This window comes from Anticarsia gemmatalis, chromosome 26 (assembly GCF_050436995.1).
Source record: "Anticarsia gemmatalis isolate Benzon Research Colony breed Stoneville strain chromosome 26, ilAntGemm2 primary, whole genome shotgun sequence".
NCBI lineage: Eukaryota > Metazoa > Arthropoda > Insecta > Lepidoptera > Erebidae > Anticarsia > Anticarsia gemmatalis.
Genome location: NC_134770.1, coordinates 1,918,663 through 1,946,375, shown reverse-complemented (window position 1 = coordinate 1,946,375; position 27,713 = coordinate 1,918,663). Strand labels below are relative to the sequence as shown.

Below are 27,713 nucleotides of genomic sequence, written 5' to 3'. Positions count from 1 at the left end.
TCTGCGTGCGTCGTGGCCGAATCCACACCTCTTGGTTTTTTTATTGAGACTAAGTCCTTTTTTATTAAAACAATTATAAACCATTCTCCATTTTTTGTCGGTCGAGTTTACCTTGGATGTTTGAGAGTTACCGTTGCTCTAGTTGCGTCCAAGCCTAAGTGTCAAAGTGACGTTTGAAAGCGCGCGAAATAGTCTTCTTTATTTTTTTTAAATAACTTTTTCTTTCGTGACAATGAGGGAGCTTAACGGAGTCTCTACTACCTCAACCCTGGAGAAGAATGGAAACGGACACATTGTGGCCGTTACCAAGAAGAAGGCTGAAAACAGCAATGGAAATGGTGAGTTTTATTTTATAAATTAATATTTTCAGACTTTATTGTGATTATTTTATAAGATCTTTTAAACTTGGTCAAAGAAACAATTGGTAATTATAGGTTATCGTTTCGTGTTCATAAGGTCATTGAAGTAATATTTTTCAAGCAAGATAATTAAAAGTATTATTAAAACTTAATATTATCTTCCATTTTTATTTAATTAAGTAATGCAAAAAGGAACTGTTGGTAACTAACAATATTATTAAAATTATCCTGAATTAACACAGCTAGCGCCCTCTTGCGATTTCTTAATGTGTTAACATAGTGAAAAGTTATATAGGGATACTAACTAAATTTAACATAATATTATTATATTATAATTTCAAATGAATATGATTTTTAAAGTTACTTGAGTCGAATTAAAATAGTTTTGATAGGATCAAATATAATTTTAATGCTTTGTCTTACCAAGTGGTTTAGTAATAATATAATGCCATCAAAAACATTCTGTAAAAACCTCAAGTCTCGCCGTAAAAAGTGGTGAGATCTATATAATACTAAGTCGATTGATCTATTTAGTCTCTACTTAAAGGACCTTCTGTCTTAAGTTATTACGTATGTTATTATCATGCCAATTTAAAAAAAAATACCTTTAAAACAAATAGACCGACCTGGCCATCGCATGATTTAATTATTAGTATGGTCCACACTACACAGCACGACGAGAAGTTAATGCTCCTGAAATGTTAATGGCGAATTTGTGTTTTTTGCGATGACCAAGTCGATCTAATTGTTTTAAAGGTATTTTTTTTTAAATTGGCATGATAATAACATACGTAATAACTTAAGACAGAAGGTCCTTTAAGTAGAGACTAAATAGATCAATCGACTTAGTATTATATAGATCTCACCACTTTTTACGGCGAGACTTGAGGTTTTTACAGAATGTTTTTGATGGCATCTCACTTCTTTTTGTAGAGCGAACATAAGTCCAATTTGTATGGAAAGACGATTTTTTTCATAATTCAACATATTTTCCTATGGGAATGTTGTTCGGTTTCATGGGCTAAACACCCTTATCCACCCTATACCCCCTCCCCCGTTATGTCTCATATAGTAGGTACCTATTTACACCTATTTATTTTATTTTCTACTGTAATAATAATTCATTAACTGCAAATGTAACCTTGTAATCTTATACATTTATATGGGATTACAAAGTTATTGTTGCAGTTGGTGTATTTAGAAAACTGGACCGAAATTAGAAAATATTAAATTTTTCCCATGATTAAGACACTAAACCCTATTTGTATTCTAAATTTTAAGCTTCTAAGTCTGCTAGAAGTACCTTAGACTTTTGATGATCGGTGAGTCAGTGAGTCAGTGAGTCAGTGAATCAGTGAGTGACAAAATTCAAAATTTTAACAAGTTGTCATTCCTAAACTACTGGTTCAAATTGACTGAAATTTTAAATATACCGTGTTTATACAATGACTAATTATTTGCTGAAAATCCAGGCTTCTTGTTTTATCGACAACGAAATTATAGGGGTGTCAAAAATAGCCCGAATTGCTTCGAGAAAAGGATGTTACGGCCGTGCCGCTTTTTTTTTGCTCGACTTGCGGGGGCACTTCCGTGCCCCCAGATTATTGATTTACATATATTTTTTTACAAGTAGTATCCGTAATTCATTGAGGATATATTGTGAACCAAAAGTAGGTAAACTATGCTTATTAAATATATTTAATTAAAAGGATTAGATTTCAATTAATAATAGCTTCTTCTTAACTTTTTTTAATGAACCTCAATCTTAAAAAAAATACGTTTTTAGCACTAAACATTAAAATTGTGCAACAAAGTAACAGTCCTTCACAACACTCAAATATATTATAATTGCATTTATTTATAAATCAATAAAATAAATTTTATAGATCTTTGACATTAAACGTCAAAACCGGTATTATTTTTGGCGCCAAAACTTCCTGTCATGGCGGAACCACAGATAATAATCGTTAATGAGTTCAGAAACGTGACAGTGTGTTCAAAGTCAAGGCAAAGAATTACTTTCGAAAATAAAACTGTATTTATTATGATAGCCTTTTAGTTATGCTTATTTAGTTTTACGTCTATTTATAGCGGCCATGTTGTAAACTAGATTTTTAAACTAAGTCTTACTGAATTACTAGGATGAAATTTTGATATTGTTAGATATATGAATTAAATCATAAAATGTATTGCTTAACTAAATTACGTATACAAAATAATCTATTGGAGTGGTTACAACCTTAGTAGCCCTTTTCAAGCATTGCAATTTTTATTGGGTAGGTAAAACTAAATACTTAAAGATTATAGTTAATTATGTTAGCTTATCCAATGTTGTGAGTAAAATTCAAGAAACTGTAAATTTCAGTCAACATTATGAGTAGTTAATGATATCAATTTTCTAAAGAAAAAATATCGTTCATCACTTTCATTAGAAAATTTGCCAAAGGACCTAAAGAATTAGTCATTTCACTGTCATAGTAAGTTATGGTTTGGATAATGATACATTATTCTATGTAGTTTCAGAAATACATTCAATAAAGGTACCTAATTTTTATTCAACAATGTGAATTACGTGTCAACAAAAATGTGGTTTTACAAAGTATAGGTATAATTTTTGAGCCATAACATACATATTTTATTATTATTTTTTAAAAGCTTACTGTAATATGCAAAAAAGAAATACTATAATATAAATATAATTATTATGAATTCATAGCATATAATAATTTTGAAACCAATAATATAATCATTCGTTCGGAAATTATGTAATAAATATATAAAATCGTAGCTGTTAATTAATATTAAATAGTTTTTGTTTAGCAATTAAAAATAATAAACATAAACTTAGATAGCAAATTAATTAAGAAATTCATATCGTTGCCGAAAATTGAGCTTAAGAGTTCAAAATCCGATAACATTTTCTTAATAGATTCATTATGCGTAACCAAAATGACCTAAGAGTTCAAAATAAGTTGATAACAACTCAAAAAAAAAACAATTAATTAAACTTTATAAAAAGAGCAATTATGGGCGTACAGTAAAGTGTAGCTACATATTTCAAATCCATACTCCAATGCCTTTTCCAAGTAATATGTATTGAAAATATTAAAAAAATAATAACACCTAGTTTCTAACCGACTTCAAAAAAGGAGGAAATTCTCAATTCGACCGCATTTTTCTAGTCATATTGTAGTGTTACACGTGAGGACTTGTAATTGGCTATCTGTAACCTTATTAATAATATTGTCAAAATAAGCCGTTGGACCTCCTTAAATAAATAAAATTTAAAAAAATATAATGTTTCTTTTAAAATTTGTTACCTATTACGCTTAAAACACGAAAATATATTGGGTGTTTAATATTGACTATATTTTATTAAGTTTATCACAATACCACACGTACTTAACGCACTTATAAACTTTATCAATACATAGGTACGTACTTACAAAATAATTATCTCAACATAAAAAAATACATTGATAACTTTAAGGTTAAGAGCAACAAATTTTCCGCAATATTATTTGGTACAATGATCGCAGAACTGCTGACCGTGAAGTTTCACGTTCGATTCTCGGCGGATAAAAAGTATTTCTAGAAAATTCTCACTGTCAAGAACGTTTGCGATTATTTGTGAAGTTCAAGTATTATTGTGTGTCGCGGGGACTTTTACAAACATACAAACAACGGACACAAAGTACTACCAAACCCGAAACAATTATTTGTGAATCGCACAAATAATTGTTCCGTGTGGGTATCGAGCCCACGACCTCCCGACGCAATGGTAGCGGCGAGGTGACAGAAACCACTGCGCCATGGAGGTAGAAAAAAAGTGTTTAATAATAAAATAAATCCGTTGTAATCTTGTATTAAACCTTAACCCGTATAACAAAGAATTCAATGTATTAGTTAGTAATTACTAGCTAACATAAAACACAATAAACGTTAATTGTCTGACTTATTAAATTAATGTACGGCGACCATGTTTAGTTGAAATTATGAGATTTTTTTTTGTAGGACTTGTTTCCTGTTTTCTTAATAGCAGCTCAGAGAAATAGACATCTATGGTTGAGTAGTTAAGGTGGACAATGACAGTGCTTACATGCGAAGGTCGTGGGTTCCATTCCCATAGATATATTTACAAGTATTTGTGTGATCTATAGCTTGCAGTTTTTCGTTTGTCTGTATGTTTTATGTACGACTTATATCTACATCTCCAAATGTATTAAGCGTTTTTTAACAAAAATGTACGTATTGGAATCCCATATTTAGTTTTGCAATCTCCCATATTATAGAAATTCGGGTGTCACTAACAAAGACAAATAATGACATTGCTTGACTCAAGAATCGAACTAAACACCCCAGTGTAATTGATGTTATGGCAACAATTTATTGTCTAACGAAAAAATATCGTTTATAAATTATCCTACAAAATAACAACACTTAGTCAGCCTACAAGCAAACTGGAAGTTAATTGCAGATATTAATCAGAAATCCTTGAACAAGTAGACCGAGCCGCGGGGCGCGCCTAACTAGCCGGAAAATGTACTAACTCTATTGTACTAGATAATACATAACCTAGATTATAATAGGTAACCTAGAACACTTCCCCCTTTCCGGAATAAAGAAAATTCCATTCCCGGTTAATGTGAGCATATTATACCAAAAATACGTTTTATGTAAGTATCATGTATTTTTCATTAAATTAAGATTTCTTCAATATTAAAAAAGAAACCCATTACCTATGATTTTTCCGACCTTGAATACTGGGCTGGTTTTCATTCCGTGCTTCTGTGATTTTTTTAAACTGAAATTGGCTAAGCAGCATTGCTTGACCAGGGAATATGTTAGTTACACCACTAAATAAGGCTCAGGAAAAAAAATTGTTCAATAGCTGTTTTTTTTTACTTTTTCTTAACCTATAGAAGCTGTCCCAGTGTTGGACTAATGTCTTCCCAAAACTCCTCCACCGGACTCCGTCGTTTTTGGTGTTTTCTCATACAAATATTAAATACTAGCTGACCCCCGCAACCTCGCTTGCGTCATAAAAGAGAGAATGGGTCATAATTTTCCCCGTTTTTGTTACATTTTTTACTGGTACTCTGCTCCTATTGGTTGTAGCGTAATGATATATAGCCTATAGCCTTCCTCGATAAATGGGCTATCTGACAGTGAAATAATTTTTCAAATCGGACCCGTAGTTCCCGAGATTAGTGCGTTCAAACAAACAAACAAACAATCAAACAAACAAACTCTTCAGCTTTATAATATTATATATAGTATATAGTATAGATATCAAATTCACAAGCATATCTCTAGTATGCACTAGTTAACTAGAAGTAGGACAGAACCTATCTGTGGTATATGGTTAACCAATAGTTTAGTATTACAGCTCAGATATTGACACCGCAATACTTTGGTGTTATTCGTGTAACTAATATGTAATGTGACGTCATTAGCCTGTATTTATTTGTATATAACGTATTTTTGGTTAGAAATAAAGGAATTTTGCGTCTCTTAAATGTAAAAAGTACAGTGGTTATAGTGGCCACCATGCCATGTGTAGTAGGTTCGATTACCTAAACGAACAAATATTTGCATGGTTCATTATTATGATGTGATCCTTTTTTCTTGTAAAATAAATAATCACAAACTATACAGCGCCTGACCATTTTGTAAGAGCAAAATAATCTAATACAGCAATGTGTTCATGGCATTTTAAGAATCGATGACTATGTCTTAACTCCCAAAACACAATGAGTAATAAAATAAATAAATATCATTAAACAATCCTTGGAACAGCTACACCAACTTCTTTAATTCTTTATTTTATATATTTGTAATTGTTAGAACAAGGGTTGTATGAAATCGACGGGATTCAAACTCCCACGATGGGATCAACAGAAAGAAATTATACTATATACCCGGACTATATCCAGCCGAGCTAGTATTTAATAAAAATTAAAACATAAACCATATGAAAACAGAAACACAACAACCATTTTTACCCCTTAAAATACAATAAATTAACTAGTCAGTAACTAAATTCTCGATCAGATATTCAATGTTTTAGATAGTTAAGATCCGGTCTAAATATTGACACGGTCAACAATCTAAGTGACATTGAACTTGACCTTGTAACAAGTGATACTATAAAAAATGCGTGTTATTCAGATCATTGTAGGTACTACATTTACCTATATATTATGTAATGTTATAAGGCCCTCGCTTGGTTACGTTTTTTAGTAGACTTTAAAGACAAATCCTTTTCATCAGGAATATTTACAATATTGGTAAGTTTTACATAAGTAGGTATTACTTTCTAAAAAACATTAACATATTTCGCAGAGTTAAGTTATTTTCCGATAAGAAAAGGCGGACTTTGGTGTTCTTTAAAGCAGAAAAGTCCTTATGTCGGAATATGATTTCCATAAGCATTAAAATTGGGATGGAGATTACAAAAAATCTCAAAAGTATCCTATCTTAAAAAATAGAACTTTCTATACAATACTATTCTACTGTAACAAAACAATAGAAAAACATTTTTTTTTCATATTTAATTATAAAGAAAAAAGAAAATCAACCCTTTTCAAATTGTACTACACTGACTCTAACAGTACACAAATCCGAGAATTTCTCGGTCCTAGCAGCATAAATACTAGAACACCCTTAAAAAGCAGTTAAAACAGTAAAATATCAGCTAATTCTACTCAGTCATAAAGCCTACATTACAGTGACCTATTTTCAAAGCCTTATACAAGTGCCCATTGTCCCACTTATCTTCACGCTCTCTTAAGCAGGGAGGCTGTTGAGACCATTTCTAACAGTAAAGTAAGGATAAAAACCTTATTCTAACTAACATATGGTATCTGTATCAAATAGCAGAATTGTTTAGTAAGTTCTTCGCAATAAACTCCCTCACGGGGCGGTTTTACCCTCGTGGGGACAACTAAAAAAAAACTAACATATGGTAAGGATCAGTAGTCCTTTTTTTTGCAAAATAATATGCGAAAAATTTAGAAGAATAATATTCTCTTAGCCGACGCCGCGATATTTATTTATTTTAAAATTATATTCTATACCGTACAAATACCAGTTAGACCCTTCTTTCACGTCTAGCGGAAAGCCTTGTCTAGAACTTAAGTAAATGGATAAATTAAAAGTCACATTTTGATTGTAGGTTCAGAATAAGGAAGAATTTATTGCAATAGAGGTGTAAGATACAATTCTGTGTCTGGATAGGGAAGTGCGAAGATTTTATGCTGGTTAGAAGTAGTCAAAAACAGTCTTTGCCTCACTCGCAAAAAAAGTTTAAAAAACTATTTTTACTTTTACCTAAACTTCAGAGACACCCTACACTAATCCTTTTCCGTCTGAAATTACAACCGACGGGACTTGAATCTTGAACCTTTTTGCAAACACTAGCAATGAATATACCACTTCACTGACCTATTTACACTACTACTATATCTTAGATTCGCTCACGTGACCGTAATATTTTCTCAATTATTTTTATAACAAAATCTTTAAATAAATAACTATTGTAATAAAACAATATAGTATATAAAAAATTCACTTAAAAAATATAGTACGAAAAAATATTATTATGTCTGTCTATCGTCTTTTCGGATAAAAACCTGAACATCAAATGTTTATAAAAAGCATTGTATTTATTAATATACAAAAAAAGACAATTTAGACCTCACCCAACAATTAATTAAATAGCTCATTAAGAAACAATAAACTTACACAATATTGAAAAAATGTTGCAAAAAATACAAAAACTTAATGATCTCATAATTTTAATGGACGTTATAATTAAAAATCGATTATTTTAATCATAATTACGGATTTCGTAATAGGTAATATTTTTTTATTATTCGTAGCAATTAGAAATTAACTGTTCAATTTAAAATTAACATTCCGCAATTTAGGGGGTTTTTAAAAGAAACCGTACAAATATTTTTTGTCAATATTAACGCTTTTTCTACCCTAAAAAGAAGTATTACTTCCTTGTAATAGAGAACAAGATATAGCCACAACTATAAAACTGAAGCTCTGAGCTACTAATGAGAAAATCCCTCTGAAAATTAGAAAATCCTTTATTTACAGCAACCTCTATATAACCCAGGAATAGAACCTGGAGCCTCATGATAGAAAGCCACCGGTTACATTACAAAGATAGTTCATGTATGACATCTTTTAAATCATACATAATTGTGACTAATTATGTAACAGCTCCAATCTTCGTTAGGAAAGACCCATCTTGCTGCAATTACATTTTTCCTTAGAAAACAATTAAATAACATTAAATCGTATTTCCCACTCAAGTACATACAAAAACGCTTCATACAAATTACTTATATTCAACGTTTTAGCTCATTACTGTCCCACTGTTGGGCAAGGGCCTTCCTCCGAGGCCCCTTGGATCCACCACGCTGGCCAAGTAAGGGTTGGGACCCTTGCATGCCCTCAAGACATGCATTAAACAACTCTCAAGCATGCAAGTTTAATCAATATTCACCTATTTTTTACTCATTAATGTCTCACTGCTGGGCAGGGGTCTCCTACCGTAATGAAAAAGGGGGTAGCGCCTTTAGTCCAAAACGCTGGCCGAGTTGGAGACCTTACACGCCCTCAAGAAATGCATTAAACTTAGGCATGCAAGGTTGCATCAATATTCATTTGTATTTAACCTATTAATGTCCCACTGCTGGGCAAGGATCTCCTCTTAAATTAAGGGTGGGGTTAGACCTTGTGTCCACCACGCTGGCCAAGGGGGGGCCCTTGTATGCCCCTAAGAAATGCGTCAAACAACTTTTCGGCATGCAAGGTTTCTTCAATATATTCTAACGAAAAGTTATTTGCCGCTTCAAATAAATAAGGTTCTTTACATTCTTTTTGCTGCGTCATTTGACATCAAATCTTCCTATAACCAAACGTCATTGTCATAAAAAAATACCACAATTCAGAAAACCTCCAATAATGTGTTTCTAAGAAATAATAGTTTAGAAACCAATACATGTCGTATTATATTGATGGGTGGTTTTACCTATGTACGTATGAATATGTTAGTACGTAACACTAAGTAAATATTGACCGACTTTTGGTAGAATTTGCTTAACTCATAGATTCGATTCATTCATAAAATTACCAGTTAACTTATGTATGAGTTTTGACTAGACTGCTTTTGTAGTCTGTATAGAACTGCTTACAGTGCTTACCACGAGGTTTGATTCCCCGGTAAATTGCGACTCTGTTTCTAGTTTTTATTCGAAAAGGTATCCTTAATAGTAGCCCGTAGGCTTCAAACGTGATTGATATTACGAATTGCCCCCTATAACATGGGACTAACATTAATAATGGCGAAACGTTAGTGTATTTCATACACCCTAAACTACACCTTTAGGCATATCTTATAAGTTAGGTAAAAGTCTGGCATATTCAATAGAGTTTTTAAAAGATTATAAAAAAGAAGCCTTCCTTTAAAGCCTTCCTTCTCTCTTTTTAAACAGAAACCAATACGTAAGTATCTGACACCAAAAAAAATCGTTTAGCAAACATTACAAAGAAACACCTAATTCGTTTGACAAATATTGACATTCACTATGATTCAGAAACGCGGTGAATACCTCTTATTCTAGACGACATTATGACGTAGGAACATAATAGGAAAAATATACTAATTTCATAGCTCGTCACTTGAAGGAAAAACACTAACTTAACAAGTAAATAATGAGTAATATTTTGACATAATTATTACTTTTACTAAACAACTTTCGTAATAGAAAATTCCCATGTTTGTGGACTTTTTAGAAGATGCTAAATAGTCTTACTTAGTCTTGTAAGACTTCTTTTAACACTTATTTCTAGGAATCTATTTTGTATTGTTAGCTGAAAAAATATATTTAACCTCTATCTTAAGTTATGCTATATAAGGGTCTGCGCAAACGGGCATAATATATGGAAAAACGTGTTAAGTGGGTGTCGCTGGCCACCAGTGGCTGTGGTCTGTGACCGTAAGCCAAATAATTGTATCACAAATATACCATACCACTAAACATGGAAAATTAGCTCAATTTTAAAATAGTACTCAAAAGTAATCCATCCCGATTATGCTACACTATAGTTCAAAAACTTAATATTTAACTATATTATTTTTTATACCCTAGATATATATTCACCCCTAACTATGGCAATTAATTTGAATCTCTAGTGTTTAATTTCCATTCCAATTTCGCTATGTCATATGTCATACAAATATTTGTATGCAAAGCATTAACTTCTCGTTAAATAGTACTATAACATAGTATTATATATTAATAAACTCACTGGTAGTTAATTATGCATAAAATTCATTCATCATTGATGTGTTTGTTTATATTTCACGATACGTTTCCGACACGATATCGTCTTGAACATTTTTTTATCAGAATAATACGAGATATTGTAGAGTCCTTGTATCATTTTGTCTCTACTACAGTTAACCTACGAAAAATAATGGAGAAAATATCTTTATTTTACCAAAATTGGTCAAAATTAACGAAAGAAATATAAAACTTATATTTGCACAGTTATTAACTAAACAAAAGTTATTTGAAAATATTTTTTTTTTTGTATTATTTCAAAAACTCAAATATAGTGATTGTAAAAATCATACATTTGAGGCAAACATTGGCAATAATTATATGTTACATATAATAATTCAATTTGTTGTTGGACTAATTAACTAAAGATTTTTTACTGATTTTTGCAAGTAAGAAGTATAATCTCATACATTAAGTCTTTTTTTACTGTTCTAAATACATCTATATAAAAACTATCACTAGTCTAGCTCATAAATATAAAATTAAATGTCAAATCGCAACAAGATTGCATCCATTGTTTCATATAATATCTACATCTCATAGCAAAGAATGCATGCAGTGTTAAAGGTTAATACTCACATAGAAATAATATTAACGTGTCTATATGCAATAAAAATAAATTGATGACTTGTCCCTACTTATGTTGGAAACACGTGAAACTATTTTGAGCAATTTTTCATGAAATATAAACTAGAAATTATGAAAAATTTGCTATTTGTTATGTATTCTCATTCATTCATACCCGTAGCCAGTTGCGCTCAACGGCTGGTAAACGATCTGTAGGTTAAGCAACCATTGGCGCGGTCATTCCATAGATGGGTGACCGCATGGTTGTATTTGAACTGAGGTTCATGCTTATTTTTACGCTTGTTATTCTTAAAACTGTAGGCAGAGGTATATGAAATACACCTAAATTTCGATATTTACAACGTTAGTCCCATGTAAAAGGGGGCGATTGCCATATACTAGGCACGTTACTGAACTCCGGGTTACTATTGGCAACATTCTCCTAAAAATGGAAATAGCCTTAAATCTTTTTGCACCACCCGGGAATAAACCCGAGACCTGCAATCGGCAGTCGTATATTCCGGTAATTTGAGTCAGATTTGAAAATAAAGGAAAAAATTGTCAAGTCCTTTATTTTTATGTTCAAAGTTCCCAGTGACCTAAATCTGTGTTTTTTTACCCAAATATATGTTGAATGAATCACTACATAACCGTTTTAAGGCAAAATATTCTTAAAATTGTAAACAACGTCATCAGAACTTGTTTTAGGGGGACTTAATAATAAATTAAAAAAGGACTTTGACGTCGAATTCAAGTAATATGTATGATAAAATGTATGAATTTGGATGAAACAAAAATAAGTGTTAAATACCAGTTAATTTACATTTTCCGTGATACTATTTATTTGGTTAAAAAGTATAGTATATTACAGTTAAGTAGTTTTTAAAGATGATAGAAAGTTGCTTCTTTGATTTTTGCTTAAACCCATGACAAAAAGGCGTAATTATAGGGAGGGGAAAACAACTTAATACTTAGCTTTGGCATGTATGATTCCTCTAACTAGATTATAATACCAATAGTGACCAATACCATGTACTTCCGAAAAAAAGTATAGTATAAAACAGACCAATGTCAGCTGCATAAGCATGTCAGTGATGCTCTAAATTCTTATTTTCCCAGCTGCGAATTTTGCATAGAAGGCTCTCCATTAAATTTTCAGACTATATACAAAATAATTTTTAATTTATCACCGGCATATTAACTGCTCCCAAGATGATATAACGCCTGTTTATCAATTTAATAGATACCTTTGTAGTACTAATTAAATATTTTCAAGGTCTAAGTTACGTGTATTTACGGAAATTACCTATGATATAAGACTTCTATAGCTTATCTTTACTATTTTTTTTAGTTTAAAATAGCGATTCTATAGATTATTTTGACTCTATGGAGATAAAATTATGTTTCAGAAAGGGCTTTAAAAGACATTTTGCGTTATAAATAGGTATAACTAAGATTTTAGTACCCAATTTTAACTCTAGAACGATTGTCGTAACAGTTATATTAAAATCTTTTTGTTAAATATCTATATTTTTCATGTTATTTTACAAATTACATTTAATTAGTGTTCAATAATAATTGTTCAATAATTATTATTTCACAACACATTGTTCTTAGTTTATTATAAATTATTACAATAATTCCCTTGGTCATTATTTACTGCACGTCTTGCGTAACTATTTCGGAATAAAAATATTGTTTTATGTTATTAAATATGAAATTGTTATTATATATATATTAATATTATATTATGTACTGAATGAAACATTTCATTACCCATAGTATTTTGAGAAAAAAGCCCATAAATTGTAAAAGTCATATGTTAGAAATCAGTTTAATCCCTTTATAAATAAACAAATAACAAACATATTAAAAGTGAAAACATAAATAAATTATATTATAAATATACAATTTATTGTATTTTCACTTTCAAAGGTATTTTAAGTGCTACAGATTAGTAATATTAATATACATAATCCAATATTATTATGTATTTATTCAATATAATATACATTCTTTTGAGAAGATAATAAAATTGTATGTTACTTTACCTAAAAAAATATATCATAGATACATATATACAGAAGTAACAAGTAATATGATATACATATGTCTGTCCCACTGCTGGGCAAGGGTCTCCCCCCGAAGGAGGAAGGAATTGCCCTAGAGTCTCCCACGTTAGCCAAGTGTAGTTTAGGGACTTAAATGCCCGGAGTTTGGTAACATTCCGGATATATTTCAATAGACTCGCTCCCTATTACATGGGACTAACATTATTAATGGCCAAACGTGGTTGTGGAAAAACAGGTGTGATATTATTTATGTAAATGCATAAAATAACTATCTTCTATCTTCAATACATATAAACAAAACCATCTTGTAATATACCTTTACTTAAGATACATGCAAATCTTACTTGCTTTCATTTGGTTTTCCCTATATGCATGACGTTGCCAAGGGATTCACCGTACACTACAGCCTGTAACCAATTTGTGTAATACCAGATATTTTTAACACTTAGGTACCTTTAGGGGAGTTTTATGATAATACTAGCTTCTGTCTACAACTTTGGCAAAGTCTCTTAGGGTTTAAAATGATCCCTATAAGTATGATAAGGTAACTTAGATTAACTTAAAGGACACTCGAACTTGAATTAACTATCTGTATATCAAATGCTTTCGAAATCTTTTCAGTACTTTTTTATGTGAGAGAGTAACAAACATACTTGATTATCTTTCGCATTTATTATATTAGTGCCTTAGTGGCAATTGTAGTATTGAAATCGACTTTGAAAAAAGTTTTTCTTTACTTTAAGAAACATAAGAAAGGCTAAACCATTTAATCATGCTGGTCAAATGTTGACACATATGATAGTCGTTGCAATTACTGAATCTACCACTAGCTCGGAAAGGGGGTAGTCCCTTATGAGAAGAGCTAGCAACAATCTCACACACACTCTATTTCCTGTTAAATGGCAAATCTGAACTCTTAAAGATTTATCCTTAAGAGAGCATTAAACTTTGTTTCATATCTCCTTTTTTACTCAAGACATTTGTGAGAAATTATAATAAAATTATTATGCAGATTCACCTCAACAAATAACTGTTTAGTCTTTAGGTATATTTTTATGGTTGTAAAATCCAAAGCGTGATTATTCTTCTTGTGGGAAAATATTGTCCTCATATTTGAATTAAATCTTTATAATACTTACGCTGGGATTACCGTTTACATTTGAAATAAAAACCTTTTCTTTAAGACAAGATGTATGGATGTAAGGGTAGTTTGTAAGGAATCCGGGATTGTATCAAATATTCTTTGGCCTCTGCCCACTAGTACCTACCCCTGCGCGAGAAAGGCGTGATTTTATGTTTATATGTATTTTTATTTAGGTCAAATATTGACACGTATGTCCAAATAAAATTTTCTTATTGACATAAAAAAATGTTATCATTTGCGTCAAAAAATGTCACGTAAATCAAAGTTACAATTACGCAAAAAATATTACGAAATTAAAAAAATGATTCACACTCATTACTCTAACGACAATTTACTAATCGATTCAAAAAACTGGTTTAAATATCGATATCGTCATCTCGTAATTATCGATTCGTTAGTTTTGACGCATGCGCGTTTAACGCAGCTGAGGTACAAATACCATCTGTTGCATGTTCGAGCACCAGTCAGCCATCACCCTGTGTTGAGACAACGTGTCCACACAAAATTTAATTTATTTTCCTTATTTCGTTTATCAAAAAACCCGCGAAACTGTAAGTAGATATACAAGAATATTACCAAACGTTTGCTGTGTCCGTTTTAGTGATTTTTTTAGTGTTGTGACGTTTAGATTAACCTTCGTAAGTGATTAATTATATCAATGTGATTTACTTTTTTATTCTAGTTCCTGTTCCGAGTTGTGCCTAGGTCAACTTTTGACCTAGGCTGTTAGATGTAGGTACCTGTTCAAGTCGATAACGTAAAGACGTCATAAGGTTGCTATAGTTTTATAAAAGTGTGTTGTGGTGGTAAGTCTTATGATATATTTCGTCAAAGATTTTGTAAATATCGTCAATTTAAACTTAAATCTTATACTTAAATGTTGATTATTTGGTTCCTATGATGTTTTACGCATTACATTGTCCCGTAGCCCTATTTTTGAGGTCTCTACATAAATATCTAATTCATAAATACAAAAATAAGTAAGATTTTAACCAGTAGATAGATTTTTGTGATATTATGTTGTGTGTTTTGATAAATTTCTTAATAATAGTGAATTCGCCTCATGTATTTGAGTAAATTCATATCAGATAGCATGCAACGAAAAATAAAAAAAGTATGCATAATGATAGTTAAGACGTAATTGTTATAAAATCTTGTTTTTATAAAGAATAAATATAAAATACAGTGTTATTATAACGCGTATTTATCATTATTTATGATAAATACCCGTTATAATAATACTGTGTTTTAAAATCTTAGAAAACTGGTATTTTTTTGTACATTTTTTTTGTGTCACATCTTATACAGTGCTTATAAATCTTATAGCCTATTTCATAGAAAAATACCACGAAATCTTAACTAAAAATACAAAAATACAATTTCAGTTAAATACCGATACTAGCGTGTATATAAATACATTGAAACATACGCGATACTTGAATACTCACGATAAACCACCCGAAGTAGTTAGCGAACCGAAATCACGGTTTCCAATTAACTTGTACCGTTTACAAAACAATGTATTTATGAGTAAATATTATTATATATTTCATAATATTTAACTTACTAACTGAAAAACCTTGCACAAATGTATCAATGTTGATTAAATAAAGACCTTAAAATGGGTACAGACCGATTTTAAAAACTTGAATGTACCAATGTGGCCAAAAAGTAAGCAAAAACATTCAATTTCCTGAAAATGTATGAAATTCTATACAGAGTTTCATGATCTCTGCCTTAAACCAAAAATAAACAATAAAATATTGTTTTTTGTTCAAGTTAAAAACCCTTTGCATGTAAGTCTCTGCTTACTATATAAAATACGGCGTAATCTTAAAGTTTATTTACAAATAACAACAATCTGTAAATTTAATCAATATTTTGATACATTTCGGAATCGAACCTGACATACCTACTGTAGAATTTTATTAGTGTATCGTCCATCCATAAAACGCTTAAGTTTTTCTCAATTATTTAATTCATCACTTTGATTCATTCAATTATTTTGCTAAATTTTTTGCGCTATTAGCAAATTATAGTACTTAACTTAAATTGGACTTCAACTGTAGTTAAAAAAACTCGAATACTTCATTAATAGCACTGTAATTAAGGCTTCCTAAATTATATTCGCTTAATTAACTCGGGTTTTAAACGAATTTACAACGTATATCTTTATATACTCACAATACTTACTAATATTATAATCGCGACAGTAATTCTGTCTGTCTCTACTTTATGCCGAAACCATTGAACCAATTTGAATGAAGCTTTATAAAATGATAGTTTTGACACCCTAAAGAGCCTAGGGATAGTTTTTATCTCTAAGTCCTACGGAAATGGGAACTAGCCAGTAGCAAACCATATAACTATAGTGCAACCAAAGTCGGAGGCAAGAGCTAGTTTAATATCTTTAAAATCAAGTCTCAGATTCACCTTTGATCGGTCATCAACTTACGATAAAAAAACCTAAACATTAATTTCCTATTATAAAAGTAATCAATCTTCAATTTTGCATTCAAATCAATTTTAAAAATACCCTTTCCAATTATTCATAATATTTTTTGTAAGGAATTGAAAGTAAGAGTGTATAATTAATGTTCAAAACCTTAAAAGAATAATACCTAAGTCATTTTTTACATAAAATTGTCCTTTTTTGTCATCGGTACAAAACTTGGTAAAGGACAGGCGTTCACTTTTGCAACAAGGACATTAGGTACTCGACTTAGAACTATAGTCTAACAACTTAGTAAAGAGCGCTTTACGCTTTTAAAGCCTAGTTATCTATAAATAAGATTCTTTCTTCTTTATCTTATCTCATGTTAAGTGGGGTCGACGGCATGATTTCTTTCTAAAAAATATACTGTTAAGGGATTTGACTGATGTTTATACAACCGGCCACGTGCCTGAGGTCAACCCACCTTAGAAATTAATTGTTAATAAGAATACAAAGGAACAATAGAGGGATTTCTACTAAGTTGTTGGCTTGTTAGTAACATTCGTGACTGACGCAGACATGTAAAATTAAGAATTTAGAACATTAGTGACCTGTAGGCTTATGCATCTGATGGTGGCCTGTTTGATATAGCTACGTTGTTTCGAATTACCCAAAAGTATTATCTAGATAAATCGTGCGTGCTAAGGCTCTCTTTGAAGTTGTAGGATTATAAGATATATTAATTATTATTATGTTGGCTATCCTTAGTGAAGGGGACGTTACTATGTAGTGAAAAATAAATAAAATAATTTTGCACTAGTCAAATTCACAATATTACCTTTTTCCCATAAGGGTAGGCAGTGACCAAATAACGCCACTTGTAACGATTCCTTATTCATTTTTTTTAATAATAATAGCCACAAGAGAATTTATTCAATAAAGTTGCAATACCTGTCAAAATATAAATTAAATAACTAAAGTATTGATTTACAATCTTAAATTGACACACTAAATCAATAAATATGACATGTTTATAATAATGACAGGTCAATTTTCCTTATTTGACGTCAGGTTATTGTTGACATAGCAATTATGGTCAAATAAAAACATAAGGAAATAATTTTTAATAATATACTTAAGTGATACCTATTAAAATACTATCAATATATAAGTTAAAAAGATTCCATTGCTAAGCATCTACCTACTATAAAATTACTTTAACTTTTCGAATTAAATTTAGATAACCAATAGCTTAGATTCAAAGAGAAGACATATAGACTATATAAAATTTTAATACAACTCTTTAAAATATCAAAGCCGCGTTTAACTAAAAATAATAAAAAGCTATAGCCCATTTAATTTTGTAGAAAAGAACGAAAAAAAACACTGAAATATCTTTAGTAACTAAATCAATATTTATAAGCCTAAAATACATATAAATTGATCGTATAAAGACATCGAGATAACAAACATATAAGCAATTATCTTTTTATTTACATAATGACGAGTTGTTCATTGTGTTTATATACAAATGGGACAAAAAATAATAATGCGCGGGAAAACACCACAGACAAAGTATTTTTAGGGTACCATAGACAAGAGATGATATTATATTCTATAGTGTCTATGCTTTCAACCAGTTGATCTTTCAGTTGTCTTTGCGTGAAATTTTGGATAAAAATACGCTTATATCTCTTGGTAATTAATTAAAAATATTTTTGTGTAATTGATCTAGTAGTTTTTTAAATTAATTTATTTTAATAATCAAAGATTTCAGCTTTATCATTTTAGTATTAGTTTCGATGTTAGCAAAATGTTTTTCTTTATCCATTTGCTGGTTTTTATCTAGTTTGCATTACTTTTGTATAAACCTTGCAACATAATTAAAGAGTGAAATTAAATGTTCAAAATATATTACATCCGTTTGATTACAAAAATAAATGTAAAAAAGTCCAAATAAAAATAACTAGTACGAACATTTCACAAAATAAATTAATTAAAAGATAGTAATGTATCTCTTTAAATAGCTAAATTTAATTCAACTTAAGGCTATTTATTTTCCTTTATAGAAAAATAGAATTAAAGAAAATAACTCCTTCATTTAGTTATTACTTATTTAATTTATGTACGGAACCATATATTTTTGTGTGAGTAACACTTTTGCCTGTATCGTTAATGATGCGGGATCTTTCCACACAGCTGGTTTATAGACAAATTATGTTTATTATTGTTTAAATGGCGCACGTGACTAAAGAATTTTGAGACTTTTTGTGTTTAGGTATTATTAGTTATAGGCAGTAATATAATAAAACTATCTATTCCTAATGTTTTTTTGATAATTCGTTTGAATAATCTAAATATTATTAGATTTTTCAAGTCAATAATTAACGATTTTTCTATTGATATGCATATTCTTAATACAATATCTATCAACAATATTTAATGTATTCCTCATATAAAGTATAGTTTAGCCTTTCTTTCGGGTATGTTGTCGACTTCTAGTCTCATTTAGAGTAGCTGCTTCTATATGGAGCGACTTCCTATCAGACCTCTAAAACCCAGTTACCTGGACTATAACACGATATCTCTCGGTAAGACTGATTATCAGACTTTCAAGCTTCTGACTACTGGTAACGACTGTAAAAGATCTTTAAAAATTACTTAAATACATAATAATATACAAAAACTAGAATACTAAATAACTTAACACTTAAGATAATATTAGTTCATAAATTTAATAAATTGCCATTTAAATGGCTAAAATAACATCTTTATTACTAAAATGAGGGTCTTAAAGATCGAAATCTTTTAGTTTATTGACTTTAAAGTCACGTGGATTGAACAATTTTGTATTTAAACGATTTATTCCGCTACTAAGATATTTGCTTAGCAACACACACTTTCAACTTATAAATTAACAGATTAGTGTAATCTCGAACACAATCTGAATAAACGACATTCAAATCACAGCAAGAATTTGAATGTTTTTCAACAAAATTTAGATGTCTGTTTGTTTAGATAGACAGAACTCCAAAACTACTCAACAGATTTTGATAAAATTTATATCAGCTAAAAGTACATTTGTTAGGCTTTAAAATGATATACATTTGATGAAAATCGGTCTAGTAAATACAGAGATATTGATATGAATCTGAAATGAGAAATACGGAATCTGGTGCTACGTTTATACGTGACTGAGATCAAGTTTAGGTAAAAGTTTAAAGAAACCACTTTCCTTACTTTTTATTGTGATGCAATGTTTTCTTTTTTGACGTAAGACACTGTCTCTTACGGTATTTTAAAACTTAAAAATGTTACCTTTTACTGCCATAATGCGACTTATATAATGACATTTAGTGTATTGGCCCTAATTGTGTACCTTGAAGTACACCGAAAAACTTAGGTACTACTAAATATAAAATTTATTTTAAATTTTCTTGAAGAGATCTATAATAAGGATATATCTATAACGCATAGTTTTAATCTTAAGGATCTAAAAACTAATAATCCAAATGAATTACTAGCCTAACAACAAATTGAATTCGACCTAAATTCATACATACTTTTCTCAATATTTCAAAAATTATGTCATTATCATAACAATGCCTTATTATACTCTATTATGACCTCACACTTTAGCACATATAACTAGAGGTCTCAATAACCTAGCAATTACGGTAACAATGTAAAACCGGAAACTAAAAACCGCACTACATTAATAGGAAGTGGACCTTGGGCTGACCTCTACTTTCATATGTAGGTAAACGAACCGTAATCAAGGCTGCATATCAAAATACCGGTCGTTACCGGTTTTTCGGTATAGTTTCGGATAAATATCTTGATTTTAGGGTACCTTAGATCACATTGTCAACATTTTGCAACATGTTATTGCTCAAAAATGATCTAATTTTCTAAGGTCCCCTAGACCAGTAGGGCTATGGGCTATGGACTTATATCGAAATACTGTAGACCCATCAGCGGGGTCGATGGGTTCACGGGTACTTTACCCAAAATTCCTAAATTTCTTTCGCTTTATATTACTTTCTTATTTAACTACTACAAAAGTATAGCCACTACGAACTATAATACATCATAATATCATGCTACAATAATAATAATAACAAGTGATTTAAGATTAGTTATACTAATTGAAATCAATTACTACTATTAAATCATTTATTATGTCATAACATGCTCGCTAGGTCAAAATACACAATGACATGCTTATTTACAAACGCTATATAACTATAATTAGAACTTTCTATAAGATTTCTAAGCTTCTCCAAGATTTATACCCAAATGTATTCTTTATTATGAAACCCATTCTTTCTCATTCCATTGAATTAATTATTTGACTGAGAAACTATTATCACTTTACTATTAAAAGAAATGTCATGTATTCATGGCAAAAGTCTTCAGGATAATTAGAGTTACTGACACTAACATAGTCTATCATTACTTTCTAGAATTTTTCTCTCGATTAGGAACCTAGCAACTTTTCGTTATTTGTATCATACGGAACCAAATAATCAACATCATCGTCAACCTTATTACCAAACAAGTTTAAATCGCTACCTTATTACGCCAATAAAAATAACTTTAAAGTGTTTATATTCAAATCAAACATTTACTCCAAATACGGAAACACACTGACGAAATATAGCGAAATAAATTAATATGCCATCAAAAACATTCTGTAAAAACCTCAAGTCTCGCCGTAAAAAGTTGTAAGATCTATATAATACCAAGTCGATTAATCTATTTAGTCTCTACTTAAAAGACCTTCTGTCTTAAGTTATTACGTATGTTATTATCATGCTAATTAAAAAAAAAACCTCTAAAACAAATAGACCGACCTGGCCATCGCATGATTTGATTATTATTAGTATGTATCACACTACACAGCATGGCGAGAAGTTAATGCTCCTGAAATGTTAATGGCGAATTTGTATTTTCTTGCGATGACCAAGTCGATCTATTTGTTTTAGAGGTATTTTTTTTTAAATTGGCATGATAATAACATACGTAATAACTTAAGACAGAAGGTATTTTAAGTAGAGACTAAATAGATTAATCGACTTGGTATTATATAGATCTTACAACTTTTTACGGCGAGACTTGAGGTTTTTACAGAATGTTTTGATGGCATCTCACTTATTTTTGTAGAGCGAACATAGGTCCAATTTGTATGGAAAGACGTTTTTTTTTTCATAAATCAACATATTTTCTTATGGGAATGTTGTTCAGTTTCATGGGCTAAACACCCTTACCCACCCTATACCCCCTCCCGTTATGCCTCATATAGTAGTTACCTATTTACACCTATTTATTTTATTTTCTACAGTAATAATAATTCATTAACTGCAAATGTAACCTTGTAATCTTATACATTTATATGAGATTACAAAGTTATGGTTTCAGTTGGTGTATTTAGAAAACTGGATCGAAATTAGAAAATATTTAATTTTTCCCATGATTAAGACACTAAACCCTATTTGTATTCTAAATTTTAAGCTTCTAAGTCTGCTAGAAGTACCTTAGACTTTTGATGATCGGTGAGTCAGTGAGTCAGTGAATCAGTGAGTGACAAAATTCAAAATTTTAACAAGTTGTCATTCTTAAACTACTGGTTCAAATTGACTGAAATTTGAAATATACCGTGTTTATACAATGACTGATTAGTTGCTGAAAATCCAGGCTTCTTGTTTTATCCACAACGAAATTACAGGGGTGTCAAAAGTAGCCCGAATTGCTTCGAGAAAAGGATGTTACGGCCGTGCCGCTTTTTTTTTGCTCGACTTGCGGGGGCACTTCCGTGCCCCCAGATATATCGAGTTATCTTTGTGAAACAAGTAAATTGAAACATAATTTTGTTTTGATAACCTAAGAGGTCGCATTCACGACAGTAGTGTAAAACAAAACGGACACAACAGACGTATACTTAAACATTTTAATAAAAAAATATATTTCAATAAAAAAATCAAATTTCTAGTAAAAATGGCCGCCGTTAACGGAAAGGACTCAGAGACTGTAGTACCTCCTTCATCTTTGATCAGACGTGTCAGCTCGAGATCTATTAGGAATTCAATTTCTGAAGAAAAGGAGAACGGAGATGGACCCGTGAAGGGTTCTTTCGTGAGCAAATATAAGAAAGCTCCTGAAGCGCTGAAAAGTTTTCACTTGACTGACGCTGAAAGCGAATTGGAGGTCCCTGGAACACCGATGACACCTAGAACATCTACCACACCCGGTTTGTATTATATTGTTAAACAAAAGATGAAAGAATTGTATCCAAATCGTTTTGTTTTTCGACAATCCAAACATACGATTCTAAGGTATTTGAAATCGGCACTTTATACAGTTATTTGTTGACTATTCTTTTACTAGAAATCAAGTGATTTTCGCTCATTTACTTGGTTTTAAGTTCGTCTCTTTTACGTCGAAACTATTATTCATGTTCTGCTACACATTTACTACATTTCATTATTAATTTCTACAGAAATATAAATTTCATCAAAAACTCGTTCCTCATTATTCTGAAATTTTAACACGTGTTTCACTGACTATACAAATATGTATTCATTTCAAAGTTCTCAGCTCCAAAACAAACGTTCCTTGAAACTTTGTTACATGACTAAATTGTTTGTTGTTGTTATATAAACATTAACATATGACGAGTTAAAATAAGGAAACCATAAGGATTTTGATTATAACCGGCTGATAATTAGAACAGGTTTAATTACTTTTAATTTTTGTTAGTTTTATTAATGTATACTACGTAAAAAATAACCGATTGTTTGGACGAGTGTCCTGAAAAAACTATTCACCCGATTTTGATGAAACTTACTATATTTAAGAGTTCATATTCTGAATTATAAATCAAGGTAAGTTTGATCAAAACTGGTCGAGTAAATTCCGAGATATGGACATTTTTGTTCACGTCGGGAATCACGGATGTAGTAATAAGTCAGTAATTTTGCTTCAAAATTTGACCTTAAAATAGTTTAAAACGTTTATTTTAATACATTTATGAACACGCAACGATCTATTATGATTGCAACATACAAATGTTTCTTTGACTGTTATTAATTAGTACAAAAAAAAACTGCAATTCTAAGGCCTTGTTGCGTAATATCGTTCACATCCTATTTGAATGTTTCAGAAAATTCCACTAAGCATTTTGAATAAGTTTATCGTATAACTTGTATATAAAGGGATCTTGGTTTATTGTACGATATTGTTGTTTAAGTCGTAGAAGGCACAATGGCCGATGAATCAGCCGATCGAAAGCCTGACCCTGGTAATTTGTGAAATCATAACTTTTGAGTTATAACAGTTTTGTGAAATTAATTACAGGTTTCTTTATATAATTTAAAGTATTTTACACATTAATTTGTCTTTGTGCTTCATGGTCAATGTCTATTTGTATTTGATTTACTGTAAAATTTGACTATTGTAAGCTATTTTTCTTTCAATATTCAGAACTACAGAAATATCGATAAACTTGATGATTGATGTTTGGTTCGTATTTCACAAACTACCGGGACTTCGACCACTATTAAATAAGCCATTACAAGATTCCTTTATAACTCTACTCCAATATCTTGTTGAAGACCTATTTTAATGTGTATTTATTTTTGTTTTCAGGCCATGAGAACTGCACATTCCATCATGACTTGGAACTGGACCACAGGCCACCAACCAGGGAGGCTCTATTGCCCGATATGGCTAACTCCTACAGACTTCTGTTGACCGGTGCGTAGACTGTCCTTTTTGACAATTTTTATAGTTCTAGCCGTGACAATTATTAGACCTCTTTTCAAGTATTTTCGTAATATGTAGAACAATTTTGAAACAACAAATTATGGGTAATCAAAAACCAATAATCAAATCAATCTTCATAACATTTGTTCTTCTGGATACTTAAAATTGAGAAAATTTTGTTGACAACGAAATGATATTGATGGATGGTAAACATGTAAGTGGCCCAACTAATGGTTTTGTTTTGTTCTACAGGACTTGGAGAGGACCCAGAGAGGGCTGGTCTCCTGAAGACACCTGAGCGTGCTGCCAAAGCTATGCTGTTCTTCACAAAGGGCTACGACCAGAGCCTTGAAGGTATGTCTTCAAAACTAAATACTTAAACATAGCTGTAAAGCAATTTCAAGCTGGATTTTATGTTAAACTTGTATGCACAATTCAGTTCAATATATTCGCTTTGAATGTTAACTATAAGCAAATTAAAGCACAATCAGGTCAATATTAAACCTGAAAAACAGTTACCTAATTAGTAAAATCGAATCAGAAATCACTGAACTCCTAAACGATTTATCTTTATAACTATGCATCTGACAACTTTCAGACTTTTGATATCCTATAACTAATTTTTTTTTTCTTGCAGAGGTTCTAAACAACGCCATCTTCGACGAAGACACCGACGAGATGGTCGTGGTGAAGGACATCGAAATGTTCTCCATGTGTGAGCATCACTTAGTGCCCTTCTACGGGAAGGTCTCCATCGGCTACCTGCCGCAGGGCAAGATCTTGGGTCTGTCCAAGTTGGCTAGGTAAGAAACCATAACATATAAAAAATCTAACAAAGTTTATTAAATGATAGGACCCTGCGACATACCAAATTCTAATTTCTATGAAATAGAAGCGAGGGTTTACTGTCGTGTTTACATAAATATAGTCTGAGTGAAATAAAAATTCACAATCTTACTATTAAAGTAGAGTTAATATAACTTCATCAGCTGAATCTTACTTTCATGTACCTCTAGAAGATCAAGGGCAAATATTTATACACACCCAGTTCGAGTCAAATCCATGGCGTTTCCAAAATTTAAATAGTTGGATCTTTCACCCACAAGGAACGTATCAACTTCCCTTGATTTAGACTGTTCTCTATCTAATTGCTCTCCATCATTCCAGGATCGTAGAGATCTTCTCCCGCCGGCTGCAGGTGCAGGAGCGTCTCACCAAACAGATCGCTATTGCCGTCACACAGGCCGTGCGCCCTGCTGGAGTTGCCGTCGTTATTGAAGGAGTGTAAGTATTATGCACCTTTTTGAAAACAGTGTTCATTTGTATAAAAGAACAGCTAAAATCAAAATGTTTACTCATAATACAATATATGTGGCCTAGTTGGATAGGGAACTGTTAATTATTGACAGTAAGCAATTTGCTATATTATTTTGAATAGGAGGTAAATTAATGAGAATTCTACAATTACTTTAAGACATTTAAACTATATGACAATTTATAAACTTCAATTATATTCAAGAGAAAACCATAAAACTAAATTTCTTGATCATTACGAGTAGTTAAGTACTCGAAAAATACAACAGATGTCGCTACTCGGCTAATCATCTACATAGTACTTGTGTGATAAATCATTTAGTTCCGATAGATTCGCATAGATGGCGTTGTTTACAATTGTTAATTATCCTCACAGGCACATGTGCATGGTGATGCGTGGAGTCCAGAAGATCAACAGCAAGACTGTGACTTCCACCATGTTGGGAGTCTTCCGCGACGACCCCAAGACGAGGGAGGAGTTCCTTAATCTGGTCCACTCCAAGTGAGAGCGAGACAACATGACATTTATGAGGCAGCGGCCGTAATGTTTTTTTTTTGCATTTTTTTTTCTTTTTTTTGGAGGATTTTTTTGGTAAAATTTATTTTTTTAATTAATCTAATGTTATGAAAAGGAAATATTACGGACGCACGATTGTTCAATAAGTTATATTAAGTTATTGCTTTTTCTTGCTCTTTTCTCTAATTTATTATAAATCGAATATTATTTAAAATGGAAAAAAATACTTCTGTTGCAGCTTAACTTTGTTCCTTTAAAGTACAATTTAATTAATTTTGCAAAAATAACTCATACACATTACAATATACAGTATTTATGGAAAATAGGTATTAATTTCTCATAAACAAACAAATACTGCCTTAGTTAATCATAAGTACCATAATTTTATATTTTTTTTGCAATTTCCTTTTTTTTAGTTCCAAATATAATTATTTCTTAAAATTTATTTTTAGAAAATAATTTATTAGCACCAATTTTCTTATTAAGCAAAATAACATGACAATAAAAATGACAAAATAATAATTATTATTTTTAAATTTTTAACTGGGGAATGTGATAACAATATATATTGCCCAAAAATTATCACATTTTCCATAATATAATTGTTTTAAGAGATTTAGTACAAAAAATATAATTAAAAAATATTTTGTAAAAATTGTTGAAAACATTTTTGGACCAATAAGTTTAATTTATTTTTACAAAAATCTCAAGCATAAAATGGCTGATGTTTGACATTTTTGTAATTTTATTTAATGTTTATTATTTTAGTATAGAAAAATACTAAAAAAAGCCGATAATGTTGCCTTAAATGTGAATGTAAGAATTTTTGATATGTTTTAACTATATTCATGATTTTATAAATAAATGTTTTTTATTTTAAGTTATATACCGCTTTTTATTATAATCACACGCACACACACCTTTTTTAACTACCCTAAGTTAAATGTAATACACCCATTTCTTGCAGTCAAAGAAGAAACTAACAATTAAATGCATTGTTAGTTGGTTGTTGGTTTGTCATTGGTTTATTAAATAACGTTCAACAAATATGTATATTAAAACAGACCTGCAAATTACGACGTCAAATTTGAATTACAAGTTCGCTAGAAAAACGACTATGTTTAATGGTTGTAGCTCAATAATCTCCGAATGCCTATATCAGAAACATTTTACATTTA

At 30.7% G+C, this 27,713-nt stretch overlaps 1 protein-coding gene across 2 annotated transcripts; it reads left to right on the top strand.

The window, feature by feature from the left end:
- Nucleotides 1–27,419, top strand: Pu (GTP cyclohydrolase punch). Of its 2 annotated transcripts, XM_076131659.1 has the most exons (7): nt 14,955–15,057; nt 22,933–23,190; nt 24,588–24,695; nt 24,957–25,058; nt 25,342–25,507; nt 25,872–25,988; nt 26,395–27,419. In XM_076131659.1, exons 2-7 carry the CDS (start codon nt 22,938–22,940, stop codon nt 26,522–26,524), a joined length of 876 nt encoding a protein of 291 aa, XP_075987774.1. In that variant the 5' UTR covers nt 14,955–15,057; nt 22,933–22,937; the 3' UTR covers nt 26,525–27,419. The 2 variants fall into 2 exon arrangements, with proteins under 2 accessions (XP_075987775.1, XP_075987774.1); XM_076131660.1 differs by lacking the exons at nt 14,955–15,057; nt 22,933–23,190 and adding an exon at nt 1–338.
- The last annotated feature ends 294 nt before the right edge of the window (nt 27,420–27,713 follow it).